This window comes from Haemaphysalis longicornis, unplaced genomic scaffold (genome assembly GCF_048455015.1).
Source record: "Haemaphysalis longicornis isolate Haplotype H1 unplaced genomic scaffold, Haemaphysalis longicornis Haplotype H1 scaffold_2, whole genome shotgun sequence".
Classification (NCBI taxonomy): Eukaryota; Metazoa; Arthropoda; class Arachnida; order Ixodida; family Ixodidae; genus Haemaphysalis; species Haemaphysalis longicornis.
Genome location: NW_027526295.1, coordinates 230,627,351 through 230,654,455, shown reverse-complemented (window position 1 = coordinate 230,654,455; position 27,105 = coordinate 230,627,351). Strand labels below are relative to the sequence as shown.

General features: G+C 48.4%; 1 protein-coding gene across 5 annotated transcripts; it reads right to left on the bottom strand.

The window, feature by feature from the left end:
* Window positions 1–5,233: 5,233 nt before the first annotated feature.
* On the bottom strand, window positions 5,234–27,014 carry Rump (heterogeneous nuclear ribonucleoprotein rumpelstiltskin). 5 transcript variants are annotated; one of them, XM_077699650.1, is made up of 11 exons: window positions 26,806–27,014; window positions 22,670–22,860; window positions 21,191–21,251; window positions 19,678–19,771; window positions 18,723–18,947; window positions 17,174–17,426; window positions 16,111–16,170; window positions 15,426–15,850; window positions 12,560–12,611; window positions 11,222–11,347; window positions 5,234–6,365 (listed from the first exon to the last, which is right to left on the bottom strand). In XM_077699650.1, exons 1-11 carry the CDS (start codon window positions 26,838–26,840, stop codon window positions 6,310–6,312), a joined length of 1,578 nt encoding a protein of 525 aa, XP_077555776.1. In that variant the 5' UTR covers window positions 26,841–27,014; the 3' UTR covers window positions 5,234–6,309. The 5 variants fall into 5 exon arrangements, 4 of the variants coding, with proteins under 4 accessions (XP_077555776.1, XP_077555778.1, XP_077555775.1 ...); XM_077699652.1 differs by having other exon boundaries at window positions 11,222–11,305; XM_077699649.1 differs by lacking the exon at window positions 26,806–27,014 and adding an exon at window positions 26,318–26,475.
* Window positions 27,015–27,105: the final 91 nt, after the last annotated feature.

Genomic DNA, 27,105 nt, shown 5'->3' with positions numbered 1-27,105 from the left:
CGTACTGCTGTAATACACGTCGGTGACCTAGTATCCGACACTATTCACATGCCTTCAGTTGGTACCCCTCAAGGAGCAGTCCTCTCTTTCCTCCTTTTTAATCTGGCTCCTATTAATCTCCCCAAACACTTAGCTCAAATCCCACACCTTAAACATAGTTTGTATGCCGATGACATCACTCTCTGGTGCGCCGGAGGTAGTGATGCACAAATTGAGGAGGTGCTTCAGGCAGGCACGGACGTCGTAGTCACGGAAGCGGCACTCGTCAGTCTTGAGTGCTCCTCTACTAAGTCGGAGCTCATGACCCTCCCTGCTCCCCGCCAGTCATGCTACACTCCGGACATAGCGATCAAAATTCAGAATAATTCCGTGTCTCTATACTTAAAGTACTGGGCTTGATCATACAACGCAACAGAGCCAACACCCGATACACATGCCCCTTCTGTCGCCAAGAAAAAGGCACCTTGCGACACGTCATCGCAGAGTGTACGTCACTCAAAGCCCCCATCCCACAAATCCCATTCCCAACCACCACCCCCCTACCCCCTTCCCCCAAAGAGCGATGGGAGATCCTACGGTCCAGCCCCACCGCAACGACCCACGCGGCCCTAGTGGCCCGGGGCCTGGAGGTGTTGGCCGTTTATGGGCCCTGTGAATAAGGGACCACCCCGTCGGAGGCCGCCTCAACGGTGACCTCAAGGGCTCGAATAAAGTTCTATCTATCTATCTATCTCCCAGCTCACCTCTCATGTCAATCAAACTATGGGCCTCATCCGTCACATAACAGCCCGCAACAACGGAATGACCGAATTTGAGCGTCTCAGACTAATTCATGCCTTCATGATAAGCCGCATCACATACTCTCTCCCATACCTAAATCTGACTAAAACAGAACTGCATAAAGTAAATTGCCTCATACGAAAAATCTACAAACCGGCGCTTCTAATCCCTCAAAGCACTTCCACTGCCAAACTGGAACGCCTAGGCATGTATAACACAGCTGAAGAGCTGATGGAAGCTCACTCTGTGATTCAACTTTCCCGCCTTTCTACCACCCCTGCAGGCAGATCTATCTTAGATTCGCTCGGGCTTCATGCACCGACCTTTACTGACGAGAGAGTACACATTCCTCCCGACTTACACAATCTCCTACTCGTTCGACCAATTCCCCGTAATATGCACCCAGAGCAGAATGTTAAACGCCGGGAACATCGTGCATTCGTGCTCGCCCGTAAATACCCCATGGGCCCGACCACCGCATATGTGGACGCCGCTAGTTATCGCCACCACAATGCTTATGCAGTCAAAGCACTGTTCGACCCTAAAGCACCCCCTTACCAATCACTAACTATCGTAACGCGCTCCCCTGCCACTGCGTAAGAGGCGGCCATTGCACTTGCGCTCACTCACCGGCCTACACCAACAATTGTTATTTCCGATTCGAAAACGGCCATTTGAAATTTTGCCCGTGGTAACATTTCCCCGCAGGCTCTCAAAATTATTCTTCGAAATCCTCCCACCTCCCACGCAGAGCTGATTTGGACTCCAGCCCATGCGGGGCTGGAAGGTAATGAAGCGGCTAACCTTGCAGCTCAAGAGCTAACCGTCCAAGCTGGACCAAGATGCACCCCTTCCCATGGAGCCCAACCAGCCCGTGACAGCCTGTTAACTTTCCAGGAAATTACCTGCCACTACCGCCTCTCTCGCCGGCGCTACCCTCCACCCCACTGGTCACTTTCTATTGCAGAGGAACGATAGTGGTGCCTCATACAAACCAATACCCTCCCTTGTCGAGCCAGACTACATGCAATTTATCCCTCAATATTTCCTTCTCCCCAATGCCCAGACTGCGGAGCCACCGAAACAGTCTCTCATATCATTTGGCAATGCCCCCACAACTCATTCCCTCTCATCTCTTCTGAAGAGCACTGGGAGGCGGCATTACGCAGCTCGGACCCTCAAGTCCAGCAAGGACTTGCTGAACGAGCAGCTCAGGTCACCGGCACCCTCTAAGCGCTGGTCACCACTCGTCGTTAGCCCAACTGGTGAACCCAACTGGTGAACCCAACTGGTGAACTGGCTGAACCCAGGTCATGGCATGGACATGAAGTCGATGCAAGAACTCCTGGCAGCTCACTGCCTTCAGGTTAGTGAGGGACTCGGGTATTCTATGGACCAGCCATCTTCTAATGAAGAAACTAAGGTACGACAGCCCGGACTAGGGCTGTTCGGATAGTTCTCTCAGTAGCCTCTGCAAAGCAAACTTGGGGCTAAAAATTCTGGTTTCTAGGTGCCAAGATGAGCTGAAGCACGCCCCAGCTTCCTTTTGGCAAGAAACATTATACGAGGCACTATCAAAATATATTAAAATAGTAAATGCAATGCGTGGCCTTTGGTTCATGCAGCCCATCCTGGTACAGGCCACCTATACTCAGTAAACACGAGAGGTCCTATCCAAAATTGCCATACAGTCGAGTCCACTTGTAATGATACCATTTATAGCAATATATTGGATATAACGATGAACAGCTAAGGTACCATCAACTTTTGTATTCTTTCTATGGTAAATTAAACCGCTTATTATAATGCTCCAGTGCTGCGATATCGAATATAACGATTTAATCTGGTGATACTGTGCACCAAAAATGCAAGTGATGACTCTAACGACGCGGTTTCGCAGCCTACTCCGGTAGTCTTCGAAGGAGGCCCAAGTCCATCGGGGACTCTGTTTCTGCCAAGGACATTTACCTCAGCAAGGTGAAGCAGCTATAGATGCTCTTGGAAAAGATTTGCGCTAGCTTCACACGCGGCAAACAAAGGTGACTGACTGTGGCTTCTTTTCCGCAAATCAGTACTAGTACGACCTTGCTGGCATGCGAATAAAATGTTTTGAGCTCGGTTCAGTCTTTTCATTTCAAAACCCACTTATAATTATCGGTTATAACGGGATTTCCTTGGCACTTGGATATTGTACAAGTGGACTAGACAGTATAGAAGCATTACTCGGCATGTGGGCACTTGTTTGGCTCACCGCCATGTGTGGCACCAGTTTATGTTACCAAAAAGAATACAGTGCATCAAGTTAGTCGATAGCAAGAAGCACACAAAAAGCTGTGGTAAGCCAAATCAAAATGCTCACACGTCAAACATTGCTCTTTCCACATGAAGGTCTTGCGACTTATTACAACTGCGCATTCGCAACTAGCCATCCACCAGAATGTGCAGCATGTACTGAAAGCCACGTGCTGCGCCGTTTGTATTTCAATGCATCTTGACAGTACACACTTGGACGGCACCACCACCTTGATCCCAAGGGTAAAACAATGCAAAACCGACACAATGGTGTTCTGTGGGTTTCACGAGAGGCAGAGAGTCACACCACCACACTAAGAAAGCTTTCACGCTTGTTTATTGAATTCAACCTCGTCCCGTCAACTTGACTGTATCACAGTTCCAATGTACTTGCAATGGCAACTTTAGTCTCGCTGCATGCGCACCAATGTCCTTCCCTTGCAGCAAGTGTTCCGTGTACTAAGAAAGCTTTCACGGTTGTTTGTTGCATTCAACCCCGTCCCATTAACTCAGCTTAGTGTCACTGTTCCAATGTACGTGTTCCGTGTACTAAGAAAGCTTTCACGGTTGTTTGTTGCATTCAACCCCGTCCCATTAACTCAGCTTAGTGTCACTGTTCCAATGTACTTGCAATGGCACAGACAAATTTAGTCTCGCTGCATGCGCACCAAGGTCCTTCCCTAGCAGCAAGAGTTTAGTGCAAGAGCACGTGCTGGCAACTGCCACTGCAAAGTGTCTACCCCCGGCTAAATTCATAAACACATTTCACAGAACAGACTTACCAGATACTTACCTCCGCCGTCCCACCTTCTTGGCCAAAAGTGAAAAACAAGGAACACAAGCTGGGCCAACCTAAGTCCACATCTCCAGGCCACGTGCCTAGTGTGCAGCCCCTTGAAGTTTGAACGGCCCACACCCACGGAATGAAGCAGTTTGCGGAGCTATGGCCACAGCCCAACGTGAAACAGTGCTGCCACAAAGCTGTGGACCACATGGACCCAGGCGAGCACCGCAGCGCACTGAAGTTTGTCCACAAGAAACTAGTTACTTTCCAGGCCCTGCAAGCTGCCTACTACTGCAGCTAGCCACATTACAGACCGCCAGACCAGACTTGGGAGTGAAGGGTCGTTTTGATCCAAACTCGGCGGTCAACCATGCCTCGTCAAGGAAGCCTCCCCGGCTCATCGCAATGTGCAGACTGGTCGCAACTTCATGCTGCTGGGCGCGCATTAGTACTGTGTGTTACGTAGTGGCCCGTTTCTCTTCCATGATGGCGAGATCAGCGTTGTTTGAAGGCAGCTTTGGACCAAACACCACCATCCAGCCAGAAAGAACCCAATGAACGCATGTGGAGCTGTTCTCGGAAATGAACCCAACAGTGACAGACCCACACCCGAGTGCAGCCTACATGGACCACAGCAGCATGAAAATGTACAGCAGGGCACATCGCATGCATGTCCACTGCTGTAGCAGGCAGTTCCACTTGGCAAGAAAAGCCTCCACGAAGAAAAACCAGTGAAGCGCCAATCTGTTGGTAGCAGACTTTTGTGGATGTGAACCTGTTGACCACAGGCAGCAGCTTCAAATACCACGCGTAGCTGGCACTCAAAATGAAGCAATATAGGTTAAGAAGCTCATGGGGACTCTTGCCAGCACTTGAGATTTTACTAGCACTACTTGTCTGAAGCCTTAAGCTCAGTAATCCAATTAGCATCAGAGTCCACTACACGCACTATTTGACTGAAGCCGTAAGCTCAGCAATGCAATTATCAGAGTCCGTCACTTGACACATGCTCGCACAACTTTTAAAAATGTATGCTTAAGTCTCTAGGATGAACTTTCAACTCTACATAACACAGCCTCCTGCAAAAAAGAATGATTAGCTACGGTCAAGAAGGCCAGACTTTACACTACCTGCGCAAAGAGTCAGTGTGGATACTGGGCGATAATTAACTTCTGCGTACGAGCTGTTGCGTGACTAGGCAGCTAACACAATGACTGCAACCTTGCTGGTACGTTACAAGAGTGCAGCTAGCATGGCAGCCCGGTGGCCGTAGGACTGCTAAGGACACCCAAAATAACCAGCAGGGTTAGTCCAATTGATGGTTGTGAACTTTGGACGTATGGCCGCATTAGAGACAAGACACGTCTGAAACAAGAGTTGCACACGGAGACAAAGGAAGCTTTATTCTAGAAGCAACACGCGTGATTTCGAGGCAGGAGCCGAGCCACCTGCCTCAAAGGAGTCTCTGGAGCCCGCGTCGCAGCACAATCAGAAATGGATGGCCGGGATAGCTTGCAATTCACAGCTGAAGCTTGAATCAGAGGTCTCCCTGACCAACCTCCCAGTCTGGTGCAAGTGCAAATGTACAAATGAGAAGTCGTCCACAAACTTTACCGCCACAATGCCGCCGCTTGTAAGAGGGACGATCAGGAGAGTCACGACTTTAGGTACCTTGGCATCCCAGGATTCTTCGGGTACTTAATTAGCGAGTTCATTCCACAACTGGAGCCAAGGATAAACGAGGGGAAAAAAAATGAGGAGAGAGAACAATGCCACACAAAAGTAATGTACAACAGCTCGTACGACAACAAGAAAAAAATACATCTCTCAACAAGGTTACACAACGAATGACTTTAAAGCAGATGTAATGTACCGCTGATGAAAAAAACTTGCCAGGTTAGTCGCCGACTGCCCTGAACTGATGACACAATGAGCGCGCGTTGTCAATGCCGCCTTTTCTTCGACGAACTTCTGGCAGGTCCCAAAATACGGTGTCGCTTTTAGCAGGTAGATTAAATTCCTCTAGTCACTTCTTCGCAACGATAATGACAATGCTAACAAAACTGTGACAATTCTAAAATCAAAAACAATACCCCTGCAGGGTCTGAATTGACAGTGACGATGTGGCCAGACTGAAAAAACAAGAGAGTTGTATGTAAAACAGAGACGGGACCCCCCTCCTCCGAATACAGCACACCATCCGGAGAGCCAGCGGTCGTTCGCGTCTCGGAGGACTAACGGAAAAAAAAAACTGGAGGAAGTGGAGCCAGGAATCTTCAATGTGGGGGGAAGGAAGGATGACACAGCGAAGTGGATGGCCGGCTCACAGAGAATAGACAAAAAACCCACGAAGGAAGAGGACAAAAAGAAAGAAAAAAAAATAGCGAGAGAGAGAGGACAGCGTGGTGGGAATCGTGAGGACCGACAATGACCAGGAACATGGACCACGATGCTCAGTAGAGGCGCACGTCAATCTGACGATTCTCGATGCGGACCCCGTGCATCATGTCTGCGGGAAAGGGCAGTCAAGGCCAACAAGACACACGTAGAAACAGATGAGTAGCACACACGCACACTCTGGAAGTTACCCACGACAAGGAAACGGTCACGGCAAAACACTCATATGCAAGTGCTTCAAAAATTGATCCCCAAACTAAAAAGTTGAACCACGCAAAAGCTTTGCTCTCAAGATCTTTGCACTTGGAATACTCATGTCACTTATGTTGCTGTAGTCTGTCAGGTGCAACTTAAAAACAAAACCGAAAGTTGCCACTGCGCCTCATCATCACAGCCGGCTGCTCCTCCACACGATGCAGAGTGCGTTACTGCGAGTATTTTGAACGTGACATGAGTTACGTCCAAGATTTGTCGGGCTTACTGCATTTACTTGATTGTAACGAGTGGGCGTCTAGTCAGTGTTTGAAAAATAAATGTGCTGTTAAATGCTTCCGCTGTCATGCGGGTAATTCAATGGCTTTTTTTTCTTGACACAACAATGTCACCCCTTGCGTTACTTTCGCATTTGAGGTGAAGCACCTTAGGGCCTCGCTTTGCCCGGGGCTTGGCGTCTCTGTACACAGTGTTGCGCATGCACGAAGAGCACTGGATTGGATTGGATTAAACTGAATTGTATCAAATCGGATCGGAATTGTACCGTATAAACCGGTATATAGGTCGAGTTTTTTTCCCAAAAAAATCCGCACAAAAGTCACCCCTCGTCTTATATAGCGGTCATTGGCAGAATGTAAATTGTTGTCTGGCAACAATGTGTAAGCTAGCCTGGCAACTATAGTGAACTAGAATGATCTAGTGGCGCAAACGGCGAGGAAGGGGCGTGCTCTTCTGTGTAGAAAGCACCAGGTGCCGTCGCGGCAGTCGCTGTACTTCAGGCGATTGGCAGTGGTTATGGCTGTCGTTGTTTCAATGTTTGGCAGTAATTAACCTTTACAAAAAAAGGCTCCTCTCATCTGGCATCCCCGTACCATAGGAACTTTTGATGCAAATCCGTCTGTTTGAGGTGTAGGGAAACGGCTATGAATCGAGTTTTTTGGTGTCGTCTGCTACCTGCGCAGACGATCGATACGAGTGTATGCGTTCGATGTGCTGCCGGCGGACAACTGTCGTGTTTAATTCTTTACGAATGAGTTTACTTTCTTTGTTTACAGTAATAAGTCCCGGCATGAGCCTACTTGTGGCTTGGCCTCTACAGAAGCAAATTATACGGAGCATTCACGCGTCCAGTAGCACCCGTGAGTGAAGGGATCTTTAATTTAGGCGGCCTATTCTGTTTCCTATATTTTTCACCCCAAATGTTATGGAGCCTCACTTGCAGGATGTGCATGACATTGCCAGGCCGATAAGTAATACAAGAAAGGCGAGCTTTTTGTTGGTTTTTTTTTTTAAGTTCAAGAAAATTTTGAAAATAAAAATGAAAACGCATTTTTCCTAGGCGGGATGTCACGACAATGGTTTAGCCAGGCGAAGTTATGTCGCATAAAAGTGTTTAAAACAAAGCAACACATCTGCGAGTTTAAGTTCTGCGACTCAGTTTCAATACTTCGAAGCCTGGCGCTTTCGAGTGTTGCTGCTGTTAATGCTCTTAGTGAAAAAAGCGTGTTATTTTAAAAGCAATGAGCTCGGCTGCCAAATTTTTGCAGGGGTCAGGGCAGCCAAGCTGGAGCTCCCTTTTTGCCTTTACCAATTCCACAATATCAAGGCTCAGACACGTAGTGAAGGCATTTTCCAAATCAGCCACAAACTTGTATAGAAGCACAGAGGGATATAGGAGCTAGACAGCACTCGCAATAACTATTTTTCTGACGATTGCATATCCCTTGCTGCTGTAGGGGAGCATCACGGAAACGCAAAACACCCAGAAAATGCAAGGACTCGACCATAAACAGACGGACAGTCTGTCTGACCGCACGCCGCCAACGCATCGCACATCCGCTTATCGTCTGCGCCGCTAGCAGACGGTACAGCGCAACTTTGTTTGTAGCCGTTGCCCGATGGCTCAATAAGCGACAAAACGTCCCTAGAAAGGTACAGAGAGAACAAAAGCGAGTGTATTTCTTCCATAAAGGTTAATTACTGTGCCACACTAAAAAAACGGCAGCGGCAATACCTGGCGAGCGCCCCATGCAATGGCCCGTTCAACGGCGGCACCATTCGAAGAAGGCGCAGTGGCGCCCCTGGCAGCGGTAGACGCGTTTTGCTTCAGCCGAGCGTAGCAGAGCAGCTCCTGTTCGCGCCACTGGATCAAGCTATTCTAGTTCACTGTACTGGCAATGAAGCGCAAGCTGCCGTGCAAGCGTTTGCGCATTTGTGTAGCGAGCGCAGTCTGTCACCATCGCCCTTTGTGTCGGACTGCTCTCTCGCTCTATCAGGCCTTGATTTGCTTTTCGCCTTTCTGTAGTTTTTTGTCTATTACTCGTCTTGTGTGTGTGCATGCATGCATTTCTGTACGTGTCTGTTTCGAGATGAGTGGCAAAAGTCGAAGCCAGTTCACTGCTGCGTTTAATAAGCTGAAGGCGATAGTCGCCGAGCAGAATGGGAATATGGCGGCGCAACGCCAGTTTGGCGTTTCGGAGAAAAGTGTGCGGTACTGGCGGAACCAGAAAGCTAAGCTGTGCACATGCAACCCCCGAAACAGATCGTTCTGTGGATGTCAAGCAGTGCACCCCGAGTCGGAAAACAAAGTGGCGGACTTCGTTCAGGAATTTCGCTCACAATGGCTGCCGGTTACAGCACAGGCCATCCGTGGACCGGCTCCGCGAACTGTACAATGAATGGATAGCCGGCGACAACGAAAAGACACCTACGGGCCGGCTGCGAAGACCAACCCTCGTGACCGTGTTTTTCTGGGTGTCCTTCTCTTGGCAGTCGCTGCCTGACGACATGGTTGCACGAGAGTGCTCCATCGGCAACGCGCTCGACGGCACTGAAGATGACAGTGAGAAGCAGTCATCTTCGGACGAGTGACTTGGGCAGGCATAGTGAGTGGCACTGCTCGACGGCACTGAAGATGACAGTGAGAAGCAGTCATCTTCGGACGAGTGACTTGGGCAGGCATAGTGAGTGGCACTGGCGGACGGGCGTGGAAAATATAGACATTGTGTGTGCGCTTCTCTGCCGATTAATTTTTTTGTCAACTTTTCCCACCTCAAGGTTGGGGGTCGATCTATATTCCGGTTTATATGGTATATACTGTACACACACGTCACTCATTTACATGCGCGAGTGGGCAATGCCACGGGTGATTTACGCAAGAACAATCCCCAGTGCTTCGTCCACTCGTCGTGATTCACTTCGTGGAGATGCGTGAATTTTTTTTTGTCCTTTTCTTCTGGATTTCTTCCGATTTTCTTCTGGAATATATTTTTTTTTCTGGATGCACTGAAAAGTCATACGGTAATCTACTTGTTAACTACTGCAGCGACAAAAAACTGTGAGGAAAAACAGATGATGTCACGTTTTAAGTGGAACCTCCTCTCAAAATGTGTGTTGGCACGTTGACATCCGGATCCATCGCTTCAGCGGAGTAGTACACTAAATGAGCTATTGCCGTTTTGAACTTGTACCCGAGTATGGCAAGACAGTCCAGACCTCAGAAGACATACACATGAGAACTCCATGCAGTCCTTACCAAGTTTAGAGCTTGCAGCTCGCTTGGGTCATTTTAATTACAGCTAATTTTATTCCTGCTTACACAAGACTGCAACTTGCAGTCAGTGCTGGACTGAAGCCAACTGCACATGCAACCCCAGAACACATTAACCCTTTCAGGGTCAATGAATACATGTATGTGCCCTGCAACCACCTTCAAAATGGTCAATGACATACATGTACGTCATTGCTCGTGTGTTTAAAAAGCGCGCCTTTTTCGATCATTTCTCTCCCTTGGCATGTGTTGCTGCACTGTGGAAATACGAGACATTTCTTCCTTCTACCGATGGCTCTTCTTTTCTTTTCTTTATGCTTTACTACAGCAGGGCGCCAGCTATCGCTTGTGCATCCGGTCACATACTGGCGCGCAGTGGCTAGTTTCGGCTTCGTCCTCCAGGCGCTTCTTGCCCCCGTGAAACTGATGCGCTTCTGATGCGAAACATCTTTAGAATTTTTCTTGTGTTACTCATGAATAAGCCATGTGTATGTAACAACACAAACGATTTTTTTTTTGTCCCTGCATGGTCACCCTTAAAAGATTACAATTTTCTTTTTTCCGAAATAGACTCGTCCGAAGAATCGGCATTAAAAAAAGGAATCTACCCTGGGGGTTCACATTTGGAAAAAGAAATTTGACCTCAAAGGGTTAAAACTTGAAAAAATGCCAAGGAGCAAGAAGACTAACTTTAGGCCTTCTCTTAACAGTAAAATACTGGAAACAAAAGGGGAAGGGTGCTGAACATGCAAAGCAGCACTTGGGAGTTTGCAGATGCAACTATTTCTCTCTTCTGTGAAACACACTAGCTCAGACTAGAAATTAAGACCAGCATGCAATCATGAAACAAGTCCCCACCCTACAGTAAAGTGACCAGGGAACCACAAGGGATGCTACACATGTTGGCGCAAGTGAGCAAACACTGCAGGCAGTTGGTTCACTTAGGCAGTTTCAAGCGATTCAACTAAGCTGACAGCAAAAGAAGATCTGTTCTATACCAGCAATACCTGACCACAAGAGCCCCTTTGATTAAGCACGAATCCTTCCACATAAGCAGAGCAAAGGCATGGTTAAAACAAAAATGGACCCCTCAGGTGTCCTTAGCTATAATACCCAGAAAAGCTCTTCCAGCCCCAACTTAATCCCAACTGCCTCACACACAAACAAGCACACAAACATGCCCAGGAGCAGGGAAAAAAGGATACCAACAGCCCTCTGGGCATCCCGCTCAGAGTTGAATCGCACAACTGCGGTACCACGCCCTTTCATGTCGGTGTACCGCACGCTCCCTGCATCAAAAACCAAAGGAGGACCTCGAACCTGGCTGCTTGCTGCGAGGGGCTTGGGAAAAAAAGAAGACCAAGACCAGCCTCAGATAAACGGTATCGCTCTCTGACGGCACAGCAGGGCCTCAAGGGCGAAGCAGCACTGAAGCTCCTCCCAGCCAGCACGAGAGAAAGAGTGGTGGCCCCCTTTCGTTAACAACACTCCCCGTCTGCCCCGTTACGCGGGGCGGCCGGCCTTGCTCTCCATTACCATCAGCACTGCGTTGCACCTAACGTGAAAAAACCCCGTTAAGAGAGCACTCCAAAAAAGGAAAGTCAAGCGAGAAGCCACTCAAAAGACAAAGAGGAAGACAAATGTCAGGACTCGCCCAGCTGCTACAGCGGTCAGTACCCCCGTCTACAACACCAGCTTCTGCAAAGTGCTGAAGCAAGCTCTCCAACGTACGCTAGGAACTGAGGGTTCATAATGCAGCAGAGGGCAAGCGGCACGAAGAGCTCCGTCGCAGACAAGCGTCTTGACCACTGTATCAGCCACACACTCCAGAGCAGTGCTTCCCACCTCCAGGTTCACAGTAAACCTCCCAATGCTTGGACAGCCTCCCTTCCTTTCCACTACTCCTTGCATTTGGCACGCAGCTGAGGCATAGTTCAGGCAAGCACACTAAACTTTTCAAAATGTTTTCAACCAACGGGTGCGCAGTGGGCCCCACGAGAGCATCAGTATAGCAAAAAATGCTTAACCGACATTCTTTGGGCGAGCGATAGTCGAAATGAAACGCCGTCATTCTGCACCCACCTTGGTAGTCCCTCGCACCCAGCAGACATGCGGCTTTGAGGTGTTACCATGTACTATCCCTTGGGGGCTTCTCTGCTCCCGAGATGACAACCACCATGAGCTACCAATTTTGGAAAACTCCAATCCACCCACAGAACCAATCAGTCACATTTGTGAACAAATTGCTGACAGAGTAGGCGGGGCCCCGAATTAGTCTGTGCACCCCAAGGTTAGGCCATCCGGGAAGCCCATGGCGAGTTGCAAAGGAATGAGACATTTGTGCTGCCTTCCAAGCCTCAGCTGCGCTTCCAAAGCCAAAAAAAAGCACCACACACACACATGCAACAATCTAAAAGAAAAAAAAAAAAGCATAGGTACACAAAACAACTTGAAATGCACCACATGCACTCCCAACTGCCTTGCTGGCGTTCAGAACCACCTTACTAGACAGCACTTTCAACATGGGCGGAAAGTGCACTCACCAACATCACGGAAGCGATCACGCAGGTTCTGCCAGCTGTAGCCCATGGGGAGCTGCACGCCAAGAACGAGAGGGCAGCATGAGCAGGCTGCTGGGTTTGGGAAAGCGCTTGGCAAACTGAGCTCCAACAGTAGTGCAAAGACTATTACTCTTTGCCTACTGTTGTCTAGTTATCTCCTGCCCGTCCAGTAGGAAAAACTGAAGCCCAAAAGTTACAGCAGAGTAGAAAAGACCTATGCATGTACAACGGTAATATGCGTATACCAACTGGCTGCTTTCTCGTATTGCTAGAGGCACCTTTCTCCACTGCACTTATCCAATGAACAAAGAGCAGGTGGCATAGTGCCAAGGTCGCAGAGTTTCTTTTACTCCTTTCAAAGAGGAGACGGCTTGCAATGATGACAGAGGGTCTTGGAGGGGTTAGCAGCGCACAGACCAGGACATACATGGAAGACAGGACAGGACAAAGTGTCGATGTTCAGCACTATGATCTTCGATTAAAAATGGGGAGTCTGCAAAATAATGAGGGCCGTGAAAGGCCAAACTATACTCGGGGACAACTTTCTGTGGCAATGCAGTCAAGGCTACGGAGCCGGACCACGCCTTTTCACTGCGCACCTGGAAGTAGTTCAACAAAAATAATTGGCTGGCGGTAACCTCAGCAATTCAAGAATATTTAGTTCTTATGTTTGAGACTCGCAGTGATAATGCTACTATATTGCTAGCCAGAATATACAAAACAGAGCATTTTTTTTACATTTTCGGATATTTTTGATTGCGGCGGTCGCCGCTGGCGTCGCAATGGTTCCCTCCCCCCCAAAAAAACAAAAATATGGCATTCTTGTCGACGGCTTTCGGCAGCTCGCCACTTTATTCTCTGCGTAGGATTTGTAAGAAGCTTCGCTGTTTAAACAAACGAAGCGAGCGGTTTGCAAAGTGTACGCCCAAGTGAGACTGATGCAACCGGGATTCTCCGCTGTTTTCGCAATCCGTTCGGTTAGCCAGTTTCCCGACATAAGCGAGCGTGTGCGTAAGCATGTGCATGGTGCACATTTGGTATGCCACGACCGCGCTAGGTAAGTAGGCCGCACATGCCGATGGTGCTGTCCAGTAGAACAGTTTACAGATCGGTGCATTCCGTCAAAACTGCAGCGCTTACAAACTTCACTTCTTTTCTGAACGATACAGAGTCCGCAGTCGGTCTGAGTTCTTCAGTTCACGGCCGCGCGGGCCGTGCCAGTCAAAGCGTTGGCCTGTGTTTACAAACAAATGAAGCGTGTGGAAGGAGACACCAATATGCCTGCATGCTCGGTGATCGTTGTTCAGCGCACTCAACTACGGAACTTATGCGAATAAATGAACTGTATCAAATGCGTATCGGTCACGCGGAAACTGAAACCAGTTTATTGGGAACTACTTCGCGCAGCAACACAGAGCAGTTAGCTTTCCCCTCCGCCTCCTTCCGTAGCTTTCGCTCCATTGCCACAGTTGTCCCTGAGTGTAGATAAGTACAGTCAGAGAGAAATCCTTGAATGATCCGCACACTTTTACAACATACTTTTTGTTACGAATGAAATTTCTTGCATTCGTGTATGGGCCACACTAAGGAACTTTTTTTTTCATGCACCAGATTAGAAAATGTAGTGACGCCCTCACACCGTTTTATATAGCAAATGTGCAGCGGCCAGATACAATGTCAGGCTGAAGAAAATTCCATGGTGACGAACATGCCCATAGTGGGGTTGCACACCCGTTGTAAATTACAAGTGTTGAGCAACACTAAATTCCATATACATACCTGCCAACCTAGGGACCTCGAAAATCGGGAGATTAGCCGCAAAGGACAGGGGAGGGGGATATTTATTTGTTTATTGCGGCATACGTGGCCTGCCTAGCCTTATGACATCAGCCTTGATTTCAACGCCCCAATAATGCTGCAAACCAAGCAAATTCAAAATGACATTTATTTACATTCAAAGGAGCAGGGTACACTGGGAATACCCAGCTAGATCCCCTACTGATTATTTTCCCGAAACTTCTTCAGAGTATAATTGCTCTTAGCATGTTCCATATTAGGATCTGGTGAAAAGGCTCTCGGCACACACAACCCTGTCTTCATTGCTGTTGACAAAGCAATTGTCCAAGGTCCCCTGTTTCTCAGCAGCATGCTGCTGGGTCATTGCCAAATGCAGTTCGCTTTTTTCGCCGTGCACCACATTCATACTGCATGCACAAGTCGTGCAAAAGCCCAAGTGCCTGCCCTTCCGGGACGGCAAAAAACATGAAAATTTAGTATAAGAACTTAAGAAAAACTGCAAATACTACTTCGGCGATGCTATGTTGTCAATGGGGCTATAATAAAAGGCCTACGCATTCACTGAACTCAGATGGCATGGATAAAACGTCCGCTGACTTTGGCTGACTACCTAACTCGTGACCGCAATTACGATGCAGCAGTGCTGCTTGGCATGTTTTTTTTTTTTCTTTCTTTCGTGGTGTGGTCTACTTATACAATTTATGACAGTTCCCTTACAATTGGGCGGATAGGTGAAAAATTGGGAGCTCCCTGGACAAATCAGGAGAGTTGGCAGGTATGCATATACCCAAATACTCCAGGCTGATAGTCGGGATTTGCTATTCACTTGTTGGCAATGTTAGTTTCGATTACCGACTGAAATGGCTCTCCACACGTGCGGAACAAAGGTAACAGCTTGCTCTTGATTTCCATCTCGTTGTGTATCACTCACACAACACATCAAAGGCAGAAGCCATCACAACGGGTCATTCGCTTGTAAATGTAAACAACTCCCCCTCGGAAGATGAATAGCAACACAAAATGGCGCAAAAAGCCGGCCTCTTCCACTCACGTTTTGCACAAGGATGGCGTCCGAGGAGCGGGGACTCCGGTAGCCGTCGCCGCCGCCACCGCCACCCATGGGCCGGTCGTAGTCGAGCGAGCCGCCGTTGCCCGCACCCATGCCCGACGAGCCGCCCAGTCCCCCGGAGAGGCCGCCCATGATGCCCGAGGGGGAGGCCATGCCGCCGCCGCCGCCCATCAGGTTGCCCGAGCCCAGCATGGAGCGCTCGGAGAGGCCCCCGAGGCCCGAACCCATGCCGCCCAGGCCGGCACCCGCCGCACCCAGGCCCGCCCCAGCAGCGCCCAGGCCTGCCCCGCCCAAGCCCATGCCGCCGAGGCCAAGCCCCATGCCGGCCGCCACCGGGTTGGCCGCCGCACCCATGGGCATGCCGCCACCCACGGGCCCGCTCATGTTCATCTGGGCCAGGGCTGCAGCTGCACAGGGGAGGACACCGCCACGAAGACGGTCAGGAGAACTCATCCCACCATAAAACAGTAGATGCCCTGCCTCTGTTCCCCCTCCCTAATGATAATAAATGGTTAGATACTCAGAAAAAAGCAGTCATTTGTCTAACAACTACAAAAAGGCCGCCCAGATGCACAGCCAAGATAGCGCCCCATGCCAGCTATGCCGCACTACCAAGCCGATGACGGCAACACTCTGAGAAGAAGCGATTGGGAGCAGTGGCACTTACCACTCATTTGAAGGGGGTTGCCACCAGCACCAAGGCCCTTCCCGATTCCTTGGAGGCCAGCTGCACAGTGCATACACAAGCCAGTCACTTCCATGACACGCCGGGAATGTTGCACGAAACCTCAAAGCTGCTCAACACCCGGTTTAGGCAACACAAAAGTTGCAACCACCAACTGCACAACTACAAGCAATTTCGCAGAGGACGAGGACTGGGTAGAGAGAGAAGGGTGAGGTGAGAAACACACTTGCCTTCATTTATTCTAACTGCGTGTTTGGTACAACAGACACTTCAAAAAAAAGCATTATGCCAAATATCCCTACACCCTACACTTTATGAATAAAATCGCTTACAACAAACAAAAAAAAGGAGCAATGAATTTTTCGTGCTATGGTTAGAGACCAACTTTTCAGCCCTGAAGGCGGCAGCAAAAATGTCCAGAAACGAAGTGGGTCAGTGAACAGTTCCAGAAAAGAAAAAAGCACCCCGAGGACCCCAAAGCAGAATGCAAAAGCGTTAATGCTAAATTGAATGCTCTGGGAATAAAGTGACATCAAACAGATATGCAGAAATTGAAGCCGGGACCACGGAGGACAAGCGGCTGGACCATGGAAGACAAGCGGCCGCAGCACCGGCAGTGTAAGTGGCCGTGTGCCGCGCAAAGTGCCCTGGCTCGCTAACGATTGACATGCCCCTGGGTGAAGCCAAAAGTCGCCACCTCCTGTCACAGCCAGCAGCTCAGCTGTCCCCCAAGCAACAATGACAGCGGTCTCAGAACACAGCTGTGGAACATATTTCAGCACAAAGATTGACAAAGACTAAGAAAGAACACGAGGCAGCGCTTGCCCCGTGTTCTTTCTTAGTCTTCGTCAATCTTCACACTGAAATGTGCTCCACGGCCGAGTGCCAACATGCCTGACAGGCAAAGCACATTCTAAGATCACAGCCAGCGTGCAGTTTCGTTGCTGCAGACAATGCCCGCTTTTTCCCTCGGAACAGCCAAATCACGGGCAGTCCTGAGGAGTGGTCAGCTGTACAAGGAACTGCATTGCGCCCAGCAACTCACTGGGCAGCTTGGCCGGGACCCCGCCGTCGAGGTCCTCGTTGTACTTGTCCATGCGGACGCTCATAGAGCGGTTGTAGAGCTTCTGGCCGTTCAACATGGAGATGGCTTGGACGGCTTCAATGGGGTGTTCAAATTCGACGATGCCGTGGCCCTTGCTGTTCCCCTCCTTGTCTGTACGTAGGTCCACATTAGCCACTCGGCCGGCGATCCTGAACACCTCCTGAAGCTTCTTCGCTGTCACCTTGTAATCCAGCTGGAAATGGAGAGAGAAAGAGCCCTTGTCCACTTTTGTCCACTTGATGCCGAGAACATACTCAAGAACTGGCCCTCATTCTTTCAGGGAACCGTTCGTTTTTTAAAAGTCTACTCTGACATAATACAGAGAACCATTTAGGGGGGAGGCTACCCTTGAACTCTAATTTTTTTTTTGTTTCTTGAGATATCTGAATGAAATTTTCAGGGTTGTGTTATAGCATGAACATTAACCCTTTCACTGTCGGGTGTTTTTGGCCCTGATGAACCCCCAGTGTTGGCTTGGTTTCCGGAATATCAGGGAAGGAACATAGTAATTTATTTGACTATGATAGCGTGCGAAACGTAACGCGTCGAAAGTCGTGTGGGCGAGAAACCGCCTTCCAGGTATTTTCAGTTTGCCGTGCACGCTTCTGGGACGACGAGCCCACCGTTTTAACAACAGAATCTGACACTGTGGAACTCGAACCCCTTCCTCAGATGAGAAACTCTCAGGGTGCGAGTACAAGCCGAGCTCGTATTCAGATCGGAATCGGAAGAACCATCGCTCCTGTCCACAGTCGAAGGCCCCACGCAGTCAGCGATCAGGAAGTAACCGCGTGCATGGAGGGAGCACTTTCAGCAGCCCGTACAACGCACAGAAATGACGCGTTGCAAAATCATGATGGCAGATAGAGATAAAAAGGGGATAACAACACTGATACAACAACCTCATTTGCTGCTGACAGCGGCAAGTGAGGGCACAGCTTGCGAGCGAAAGCCGCGATTGAGTCATGTTTCGGGCTATTGGAGAGGCAGCTGGGCTAACTTAATACGCCCACTAGAATGAGCGACAAGATTTGGCCGGAAAAGGAAGAGCTAGTTTTGCTCAGCCCTTTGGCCTCTCCGTTTGCTTCGTTCGTTTTCAATTTTTGCCACATGAGAATGTTTTAGCGACGTTTATGGTATAATTTGCTTTGTCCCCCGTCCTATGAAGGAAAGTACTTTTTCAAATGCTCTAGCAAGAAAACTTGTGGCACAAATCAGTTTTTTTTGGTTTGACACCTATTCGAGAAAGTGATCTACATAATTTTAAATTTTGGTAATTCTAACTTCACAGCTTTACTCAATTTGGAGCAAGAGAAAAAAAAAAGTGCATCATCAAAGCATCACATATGTAGGCGACAACTTCCTCTCCCACGGGCGACTAGGAAGGAAACCACGCCGCATTACCACACTTGGTTTGCCCTCACAAACTACCCTGCTCACTTGCCAGGCCCACACCCATCGCTCAGCGCAGCCACGCAAACCAACTCACATTGGCCACAAACACCCGGTTTGAGAGGGGCCCCACAATGCCGAGGGAGTCCAGAAACTGGGGGCTCAGGCCGTATGTGTTGAAGCCACCGCCGCCCCCACCGCCACCACCACGGCCGTAGCCGTCCCGGTCCATGTCACGGCCCCGGTCGTCCATCATGCGGTCCCCACCGGACCGACCACGGGGCACAGGTCGCCCAAAGCGGTCACGCTCCACGTCAAAGTCCTGCGCAACAGGCCATGCCTCCGTTGTACAGATGCTTCGGAAAAAATACGCACAACATCTAACACACATAGCTCAAGGCAACAAATAAAAAAACAGTAAACAATTTTTTTAATTTTATAAAATTTGTTTGGAAATTTCACAGGCAGCAACAACTCAAGAAGGCCAATTGGGTTTGTTTACACCACATAATTATTCTCGCAACAGGTTTTCAACGCCGCGAGTACAGAAGTTTTATCAGTGAAGCCCACTACATGCAGAGAACTAATCTCGAAGAAGACTTTCGAACTAGCATGGTGGAAGTCAGTTAAGCCTTTGCCCAAGCTGCTTATGTTAACATTTAGTCTGTGACAAAGCAACTTTGTCACTACTGCCAGGGCAAGGCAGAAGCAGGCTTTTCACAAGGACGGCTTTCAGGGACTCAGTAGCTCATAAGCACCAATTTGCAGATTTTTGAGGTGAACAGAAGCAACAAGTGCTTGTCCGCAATGCTTGCTCTAGGACTTTCGTAAGCCTACCAATGCATCCCACTACCAAGTGTCCACCTACAAAATGAGAATAAAAGCCCCCCCCCCCCCCCCCCCCCCCCCCAAAGTCCAACCAGTGAACAGAGGTAGCATGCAAACCTGCTGATTGGCGAGGGGTCTGCTAAGGAGTTATGTTTTACTTTTCTCATCCCACACACTCAAAGCATGGGGGTAAGAAAAACAAGGTAACTGAAACTTAGCATCACCTCCTTGACGACGAGGAACCGGCCTTTCATTTCGTATCTGTGGAGCACCTCGATGGCCTTAGGCACGGATGACTTGTCCTTGAGTTCCACAATCCTGCATTCAAAAAAAAAAAGAAAAAGAGAGAGAGAGATAGAGAGAGAGGGAAAAAGAAAATTAAAAGAAAAAAAAAAGTCCACTCCTATGCACCCTGCTGTACAAATATTCGGGGCATGCACAAAACAATGGTTACGGCCCCACCCGCCAGAGAAATATTGTCTTTTTGACGAGTCCACAAACGCCACATTCTACACAAGCACCACTCTGCAATGATGGCAATAGTGAATAAAACAAGCAAGGGCATAAAATACATCAAGGGTATAGCGTGATCAACAAACAAAGTAAAACAAATATATGAGATGAAATTTTTAGGGACTAACTCGTAAAAGCACAGAAGTTGCAGTTCGCTATTACCACATTGGTCGGAATATGGGTCGCGGTTTTTTACCAAAAATTTGCTGAAAAGCTACCCCTCGACCTATATACAGGTTATTGGCCTAGTACGACTTCGGTACGACTTCGGGCCACTCAAATCAGCGGGGTGAAAATTGTTCGCCACCTCGTATTGCGTCACTTGTCCCATCGCCTGACCAACTGCCTCCGGAATCCACACTTGGTCCTAGCACGTCTCGTCGACTTGACACAAGGTATTACACGGCGGAGGAGATCGTCACGCGTATGGAACATGCGGACGACATCAAGAGCGGCATTGAAACCAAATAACGCAACGGTAATTCAACCTCCTTGAAGTGGATCTGGAGCACTCGGAGGAAGAATACGGCACAGATTTTGTCTTAGTGGATATGGCAATGCTGAAAGAACTTTTTAAGCACGTCGAGTGCAGCAAGTGCGGGCTGGCGGTGCCAGATTTGAGACGGCTGACAAGCAGTATGGACTCGCCGTGAGGCTCAAGGTGACGTGCTCGGTTTACAAACATCGTGTGGAGCGTTTTACGTCACCAAGGACCGAAGGATCTGGAAACATCACTCCTTTCGAGGAGAACATAACGGCTTTGAAAAGTATTCAAAGCATCGGAAAGGGGGCGACTGCTTTGTTGGATTTTTGTGCTGGGATAAACTTATCTCACTGAGGCCTACACATTCCAAGCGCACTTGAGAAAAGTGGTTCAGGTTTGAGAGGACACTGCAGCAGCCTCTGAAGCAGATAGTGTGTCAAGGGCTTGTACAAGGACTTTGCTCAGCTGCCAAACAACATTGATGTGATGTTTGATGGCATGTGGATGACCAGGGGACGGTCGTCACACATTGTAGTGGTACAGCAAGCGTTCTGCAATTCCGGCTCGACCTATATTCCAACTTATACAGTAAGTATGCCCAGAATACATTTTTGCCTTACACATGTGAGACGAAGTACAGTGTGCTCAAATATAGAGTTCACTTTTTTATGGCCAACTACACAGTAAAACCTCCTTGAATTCTACCAGGAAAAACATGAAATGCAAAACTAGGTACTCACCCACATCCACGAAATTTTCCGTTTTCATCCTCGAAAAGCTCCACATAGGACACATCGCCAACTGAGAGAGAGAGGGAGAAAGAGAGAAAAGCAGTGTTAGGTACTTTATGCAGTAACTTCAAAGGCTGCCCCAAGACACACCTACCGTATTTATTCGAATCTAAGCCGATAGTTTTTTTGAAATACTGATATTCAAACTCCAGGGTCGGCTTGGATTCGAGGATTTTGAAATACGCGCCAATTTCCAAGTGAAGTGGTGCACAGCTAGCGCCACCCAGAAAAGAAAGTATTGTAGCCATTACTAGACGAGCCAGTAGCCATTAAGGGCCATAGGCCGCCATTTTGAATTGTGCAGATAGTGGCCTGCGTGCGGTGTGGCGTTTGGTTTTGACAGCGCAAAAAGAAGTGGTGCCATTATAGTGCCGCTTTTAAAAGAAAAGTTGTTTTAGCTGCGGAGTTGTCGTCGAACGTTCAAGCCGGGCGGGACTTCGGCGTGGATGAAGAAAATGTCCGTCGTTGGGGGACGCAACGGGAGAGGATATTTGCGTGCGCCGCAACGAGGTTGGCAATCACCGGACCACGAGAATGCCGTCACCATGAAATGAAGATGGCATTGGCTGACTTCGTTCAGACGCAGCGAGCAGCTGCCCTTCCAGTAACGACGGAAGTGCTCCAGGCAAAAGCAAGGGAGCTTTTAAGGGAACGAGGCTTATCGCGGGCACACCTCAAAGCCAGTCGGGGCTGGCTACAGAAATTCATGAAGCACTTCGGCTTTAGCCTCCGTCGTCGAACCTCAATCGCCCAGAAGTTGCCCGGTGATTTTGAAGAGAAACTGATTGAGTTCCAGCACCGCATCTTCATGTTCAATAAACGTGTTTTCTTTTTGTGAACGCTGACCTCGCCTTTTTGTTCGGCCTACATTCGAGGTAAGTTTTTTTTTTTTTTTTTCGCGCCTTCGGACTTTCGGGGGTCGGCTTAGAATCGGGGCCGGCCTAGATTCGAATAAATACGGTATGCTCTATTTGGCTGCAGAGTGTGGGCAGTCTTAATACCCTCAGCTTTTGCACCATGTACCAGCAGCACTTACTGCAAGATCTGGATTTTCATACAAATTTGCCAACATCCTCAGTCTCCCACACAACTAGGATGCAGCATAAACGTAACTTCAGTACTACTGTTCAGTCCTCAAATCATTGTCAGCAATCATAGACTGCATTCATACCAATGACCAGTTTTCCCATACGTAAACACTATCAGCCTCATTTCGAAGTACACAGCACCACGTAGGAGCATAGCCAAGCTTGCGAGCTCACCACAGCAGTTGCCAGCGGCAGTAAACTGCCCATCCTTTCATCTAAGAAATTATTATTGGAAAAAATTGGACCCACAAGCTCCGTTGGATGGACGAATTTTTTGTTTTCTGCTCTGCTGCTATTGCCCGAACATAGTAGGTGCAGTGAGCTTCAGCCAGTAACAGACCTTTGTCCCGGAACAGGTCCTTGATGTCGGTCCACTTGCAGTCGAAGGGCACGTTGGCCACGTACACCCTGCGGTCCGAGGGGGCACGGGACCGCCTCTCCGGACGCATGTCCGATCTCCTGCGGTTGCGGCTTGAGTCCCGCTCCCGGTCGTAGTCCGCAGGGGACCGCGATCGTGACCTGTAGTAACCACTGCAACCAAACCGAAGAAAAAGAGAAGCACGTCACTCGACACCTTATAAGAAGCGTACAGCAAAGAGTGCGCAGTCAGCTAAACAACCATGGGTGGGTCATGGCATTAAACAAAGGCACAGAAACCTCTACAACCGAGCTCGTGTCCTCTGGCCCTGGCCTGCACCTATACAAGACAGCGAGTAAAATATGCAAGTCGCCTTTGCCATACGGCAGAAGCCAACATCTTTAGGTAGTGCGTCTCTCAGAGCACGAGTACCGCAACATGTGGCATTACATACACTCATACAAGAGGAACCCTAAAGAACTTCACCACACCCACAAGGCAGAAATTGTGTGCGTGTGGGCAATGAAATACAATCCCCTAACAACATATCGTTAAGATAATACATTGCCAAGAGCACTGAAGCACATAAATCCAATACAATAAAAAGTGCCAGGAGTGCTGACGCAAGTAAGACTGTGCCAGATCTAACAATTGGTGTTCTTTTAGTCCCCTTCCTCTGTACTGACTACACAATTTTTTTTTCTACCTTGTGCTTCCTTCAGGTGTGCTCTGGCAACTAGTACATTTCACAATAATCTTTTTACCTGCCAGAGATGGCCCACAAAAAAGGAAGTCATCAATCACAGTTTATGCTGATACTCCGACATCTCAGTGTGACCTTGAAGAATCTAATCACCGAACATCACATATTTCTAAAATGAGAGGTGCCAGAAAAATCGCCTCACAAAACCAGCCAGTGCATCAAATTGTGGCCAATAAGAAGCAGCACAAAAATTAGAGGAAACACTCCGGCCACTGGAGTCTTCAATGCTGCCAAATCAAACGGTTCGATACGAAGAAGGAGGCTACATTTTTTAACAGTGAAGCTGTTGTTGCTGGCCGTAATGTGTGTGGCATCATGAAATCACAGGGTCAGGTACTCTCGCTGTTCACTATCCACATGAGCACTCGCCTTACGAGGAGTGCCTGGAGTCATCCAGGCTTGCGTGTGGCACTCGCAAAAAAGTGCCCCCCCAAAAAAAAAACAGTTCACGTGTGTCCGCGCCTCAAGGGTGGAGCACAAAATAGCTTGCGCTACAGATGCCCAGTTCGCGAAGCGGGTTGCCGCTGGTTCTAGCACGTGCTGAGGCGTTCCGCTTTGGGAGAAATGTGAAAGCCTGTGGACAAAACAATCCGGGCCATGCATGAGGATGACAATAGATTATTCACTACTACTACTACTACCTCATAGGAAAGCGAGCGATTTCAAACCTAATGCAATGCGTTGTGGTGTGTCCTTCAGTGCTTACGTAGAAAGAAATCCTCCAGCTTCACTATGGTTCAGGTCTTGCACGACTTAGTGCAAGCTTCGCCAATTTTCTGAACGTCACGTCGTACGAATGTTCGTTGCGTCGAATTATTGTCGTGGAGGACATTTGAGACTGCCAGATGATTTTTGAGACATAAATGCTCCTACCATCATCAAATGCCATCATGAAGCTTAAAAAAGAAAAAAAAAATGCTGAGAACAGCATACAGAGTTGGCAACAAATTTGTAAAAAGTGTCTCGTGCAATTATTTTCGAAGTTAAATTATTGTCGCAAAACTTACTGAGATTACATTCTCCATCCCAGCAACACAGAGGAAAATGTTTAAAACATTATTCACAATTTCTCCGAAAAAAAAAAAAAAAAAAGCCAAATCACGTTTAAAGCTAATTGTATTACGGGTGGCAATGGTTTCATCGCAGGTGGCTAGGTCTCTTTTCGCAAGTCTTATAGAACTCGACAGCAGCGCCACGCCAAAATAGCGAGTGAAAATTAAATCCTCCAGCTATCATCAAAATTGTAATGAATCACGGCTGATACCAAATGTCATTGGAAGCCTTTCATTCGGGTTGGACGACATTCATTTCGAATGCGTTTGAAATGCCAAGGGAGCACAAGTACAGATCAAGCATCAGACCCTGCCACCAACGCTACATTTGAGGGTCAATGCTCGTACTTTGCCACGTCGCACGGGTAATATCCCAGCCAGATGACCGCTTAAATGTTCAATCAAGTGTCCACTAAAACTTTGGAGGTCATTCAAACCGAACTGAGGACCTGCTGTTCTACGGCTATTCCCGAGGGTCAACCAGAAGTTTGCTTCTTCAAGTCTCCGCACAAGAGGCGGCAATGTATGGTGGAACGAAATGCTACACACAGCCATTTCAGCAGCATTACGTCAGTTCCGAGGGCCATTGAAGCAGATCCCCATTCATTGAAAGTGGCTTTACGGCAGTACTTGATCATCACCCAGTATGAGAGGCCACCAGCCTCGATGACCTTTGAAATGGCTGTGTGCCAATGAAATTCGAAATTGTGCACGCACATTAAATCAGTTCAATGGCTGCAAAACGGCAGTTTTTCAAACTACGCGAGACAATATTTCAAACACATCGTTACATTCTTCTAGAAGCCACTAATTATCCAAAACATAAATTCCCGCCCAAAAGCTATTTTTCAGCTGGAACCGCAGCCTGCCGTTTTCGCACCACGTAGTTACAGCAATTGGCTAGTTACGTAGCAGCAAAATTCGCAAATTCCGTCAGATCACTCGCTGTTTCATTACAGAAATTTAAGCCAGTAACTGCAGTCAAAAGGCGCGCGCTCGCCAGGGGAGAGGTTCGAGTTAAGCATCGCCAGTTAAATGCACGCTGAGGAAAATGAGGATAAAATAAAGTACGTCGCCTTAAAAACAACAAATACACTAGTCTGCGACTGCGTAACTGCAGTTACCGGTGCGCGTGCTCCATGCAAAATTCTTCGCGGGTAACTACGTCCAGTTACGTAATACGAAGACAGGAATTAATCTCCCGATTTCTGCTGGTTCTCCGAATTTCGGGAAACGTAACTTCACAAGGCGAAATCGAGAGGCCAGAAAAAAACGCAACCTTGAATGCAAAGCGTGCCTTTTTTGCGGAAACGCGAAACCGGCCAAGCTCGCAGAAAACAATAGATTTTATTCCGCCTGTTTCGCCAAGAGCTTTTGTTGCTCTTCGAGGCTTGCGCCGACCACAGATGCGCCAGAAACACGAAACGCAGGTGTTAGTTTTTTCAACTCGTAGCCACGTTTCGTGATCTTCACCGACTTGAGAACTCGGTCCAGATGCGACACGTCAGCGCGGCTACAAGTGTTTTCTTTCAACAGACACTGAATGATCAATTATATGAACTTCTATTCTTCCCTCCTCTCAACGTCATCGGAAGACGATCAGCGGGGCGCCAACGTGCGCGAACGGCATTAAAATGGCGCCTTATCTTGCCATTGTTCCTCGGCAAACTAGCGAAGCCCGGCATCGCGCTAAGAATGAATAAATTTTGAAGCGATATAAAGCACGACGCAAAACACGAGGTTAGCGAACGATAGCTAAAAACCCAGCAACGCGGTAAATTGAGCAGAAGGTAATAGTAAAAACTTGATAAATACCGGTTCATCGTCGGCGCAGTTCTGTTCGGAGCCGGCATGGAAGGCGTAGGACTAACCGGAGTAAAGCGAACTGCGCGTGCGCACGAGGCGTCGCGCGCTGGCTTGGGGCGCTAGGATCACGGTGAACATCACTACACTTGCGCTCGCGATATTACACCTCTACTTCGTGCATTACAGCGCGAAACATTCGTGCTGTTTCCTGATCTGCTCCTGAAGAATTCAGTTCTCCAATGTTTCATAGATACATAAACTGAACCACATTAAACAGGGTTCTTTTTTTAGAACCGAGCTACGCCGTGGCATTAAGCAAGTGGGCAAAAAATTGTGGAGCATTACAACTGCTACGGTTTCACCAAAATAGCACAACAAATAAGTAAACAACGCCAATAAGAACACAACAGCCAGTGCACACACCACATTTGTTCAGTTGGTACCGATCACAACTAAAACAGGCGCGCAGTACAAATTACACAAACATGCACACTCACTCTTTGCCATTCTCATCAGCGCCGTTCTGATTCATGCTGTATGCGGTCGCTGTGTCGGCCTCCTTACAAACTGCAGACGATAAATACTAAAACGGCCAGTGGAAGATGTAAAGACTCCGCGTTAAATGCCAACGCGATGCAGCCGCTGGAGCGCTGATGCCGTTTACGCAAATCCACAAATCGCGACAAATGTTACCGGATGTAGTTTAAGCCAGCGCTCAAATGCGGAGTTGCGCCGGTTGCGCACTAGCAATAAACAATAGATATGTTAAATAATTAAAATTTTAAAAGTTTTAAATT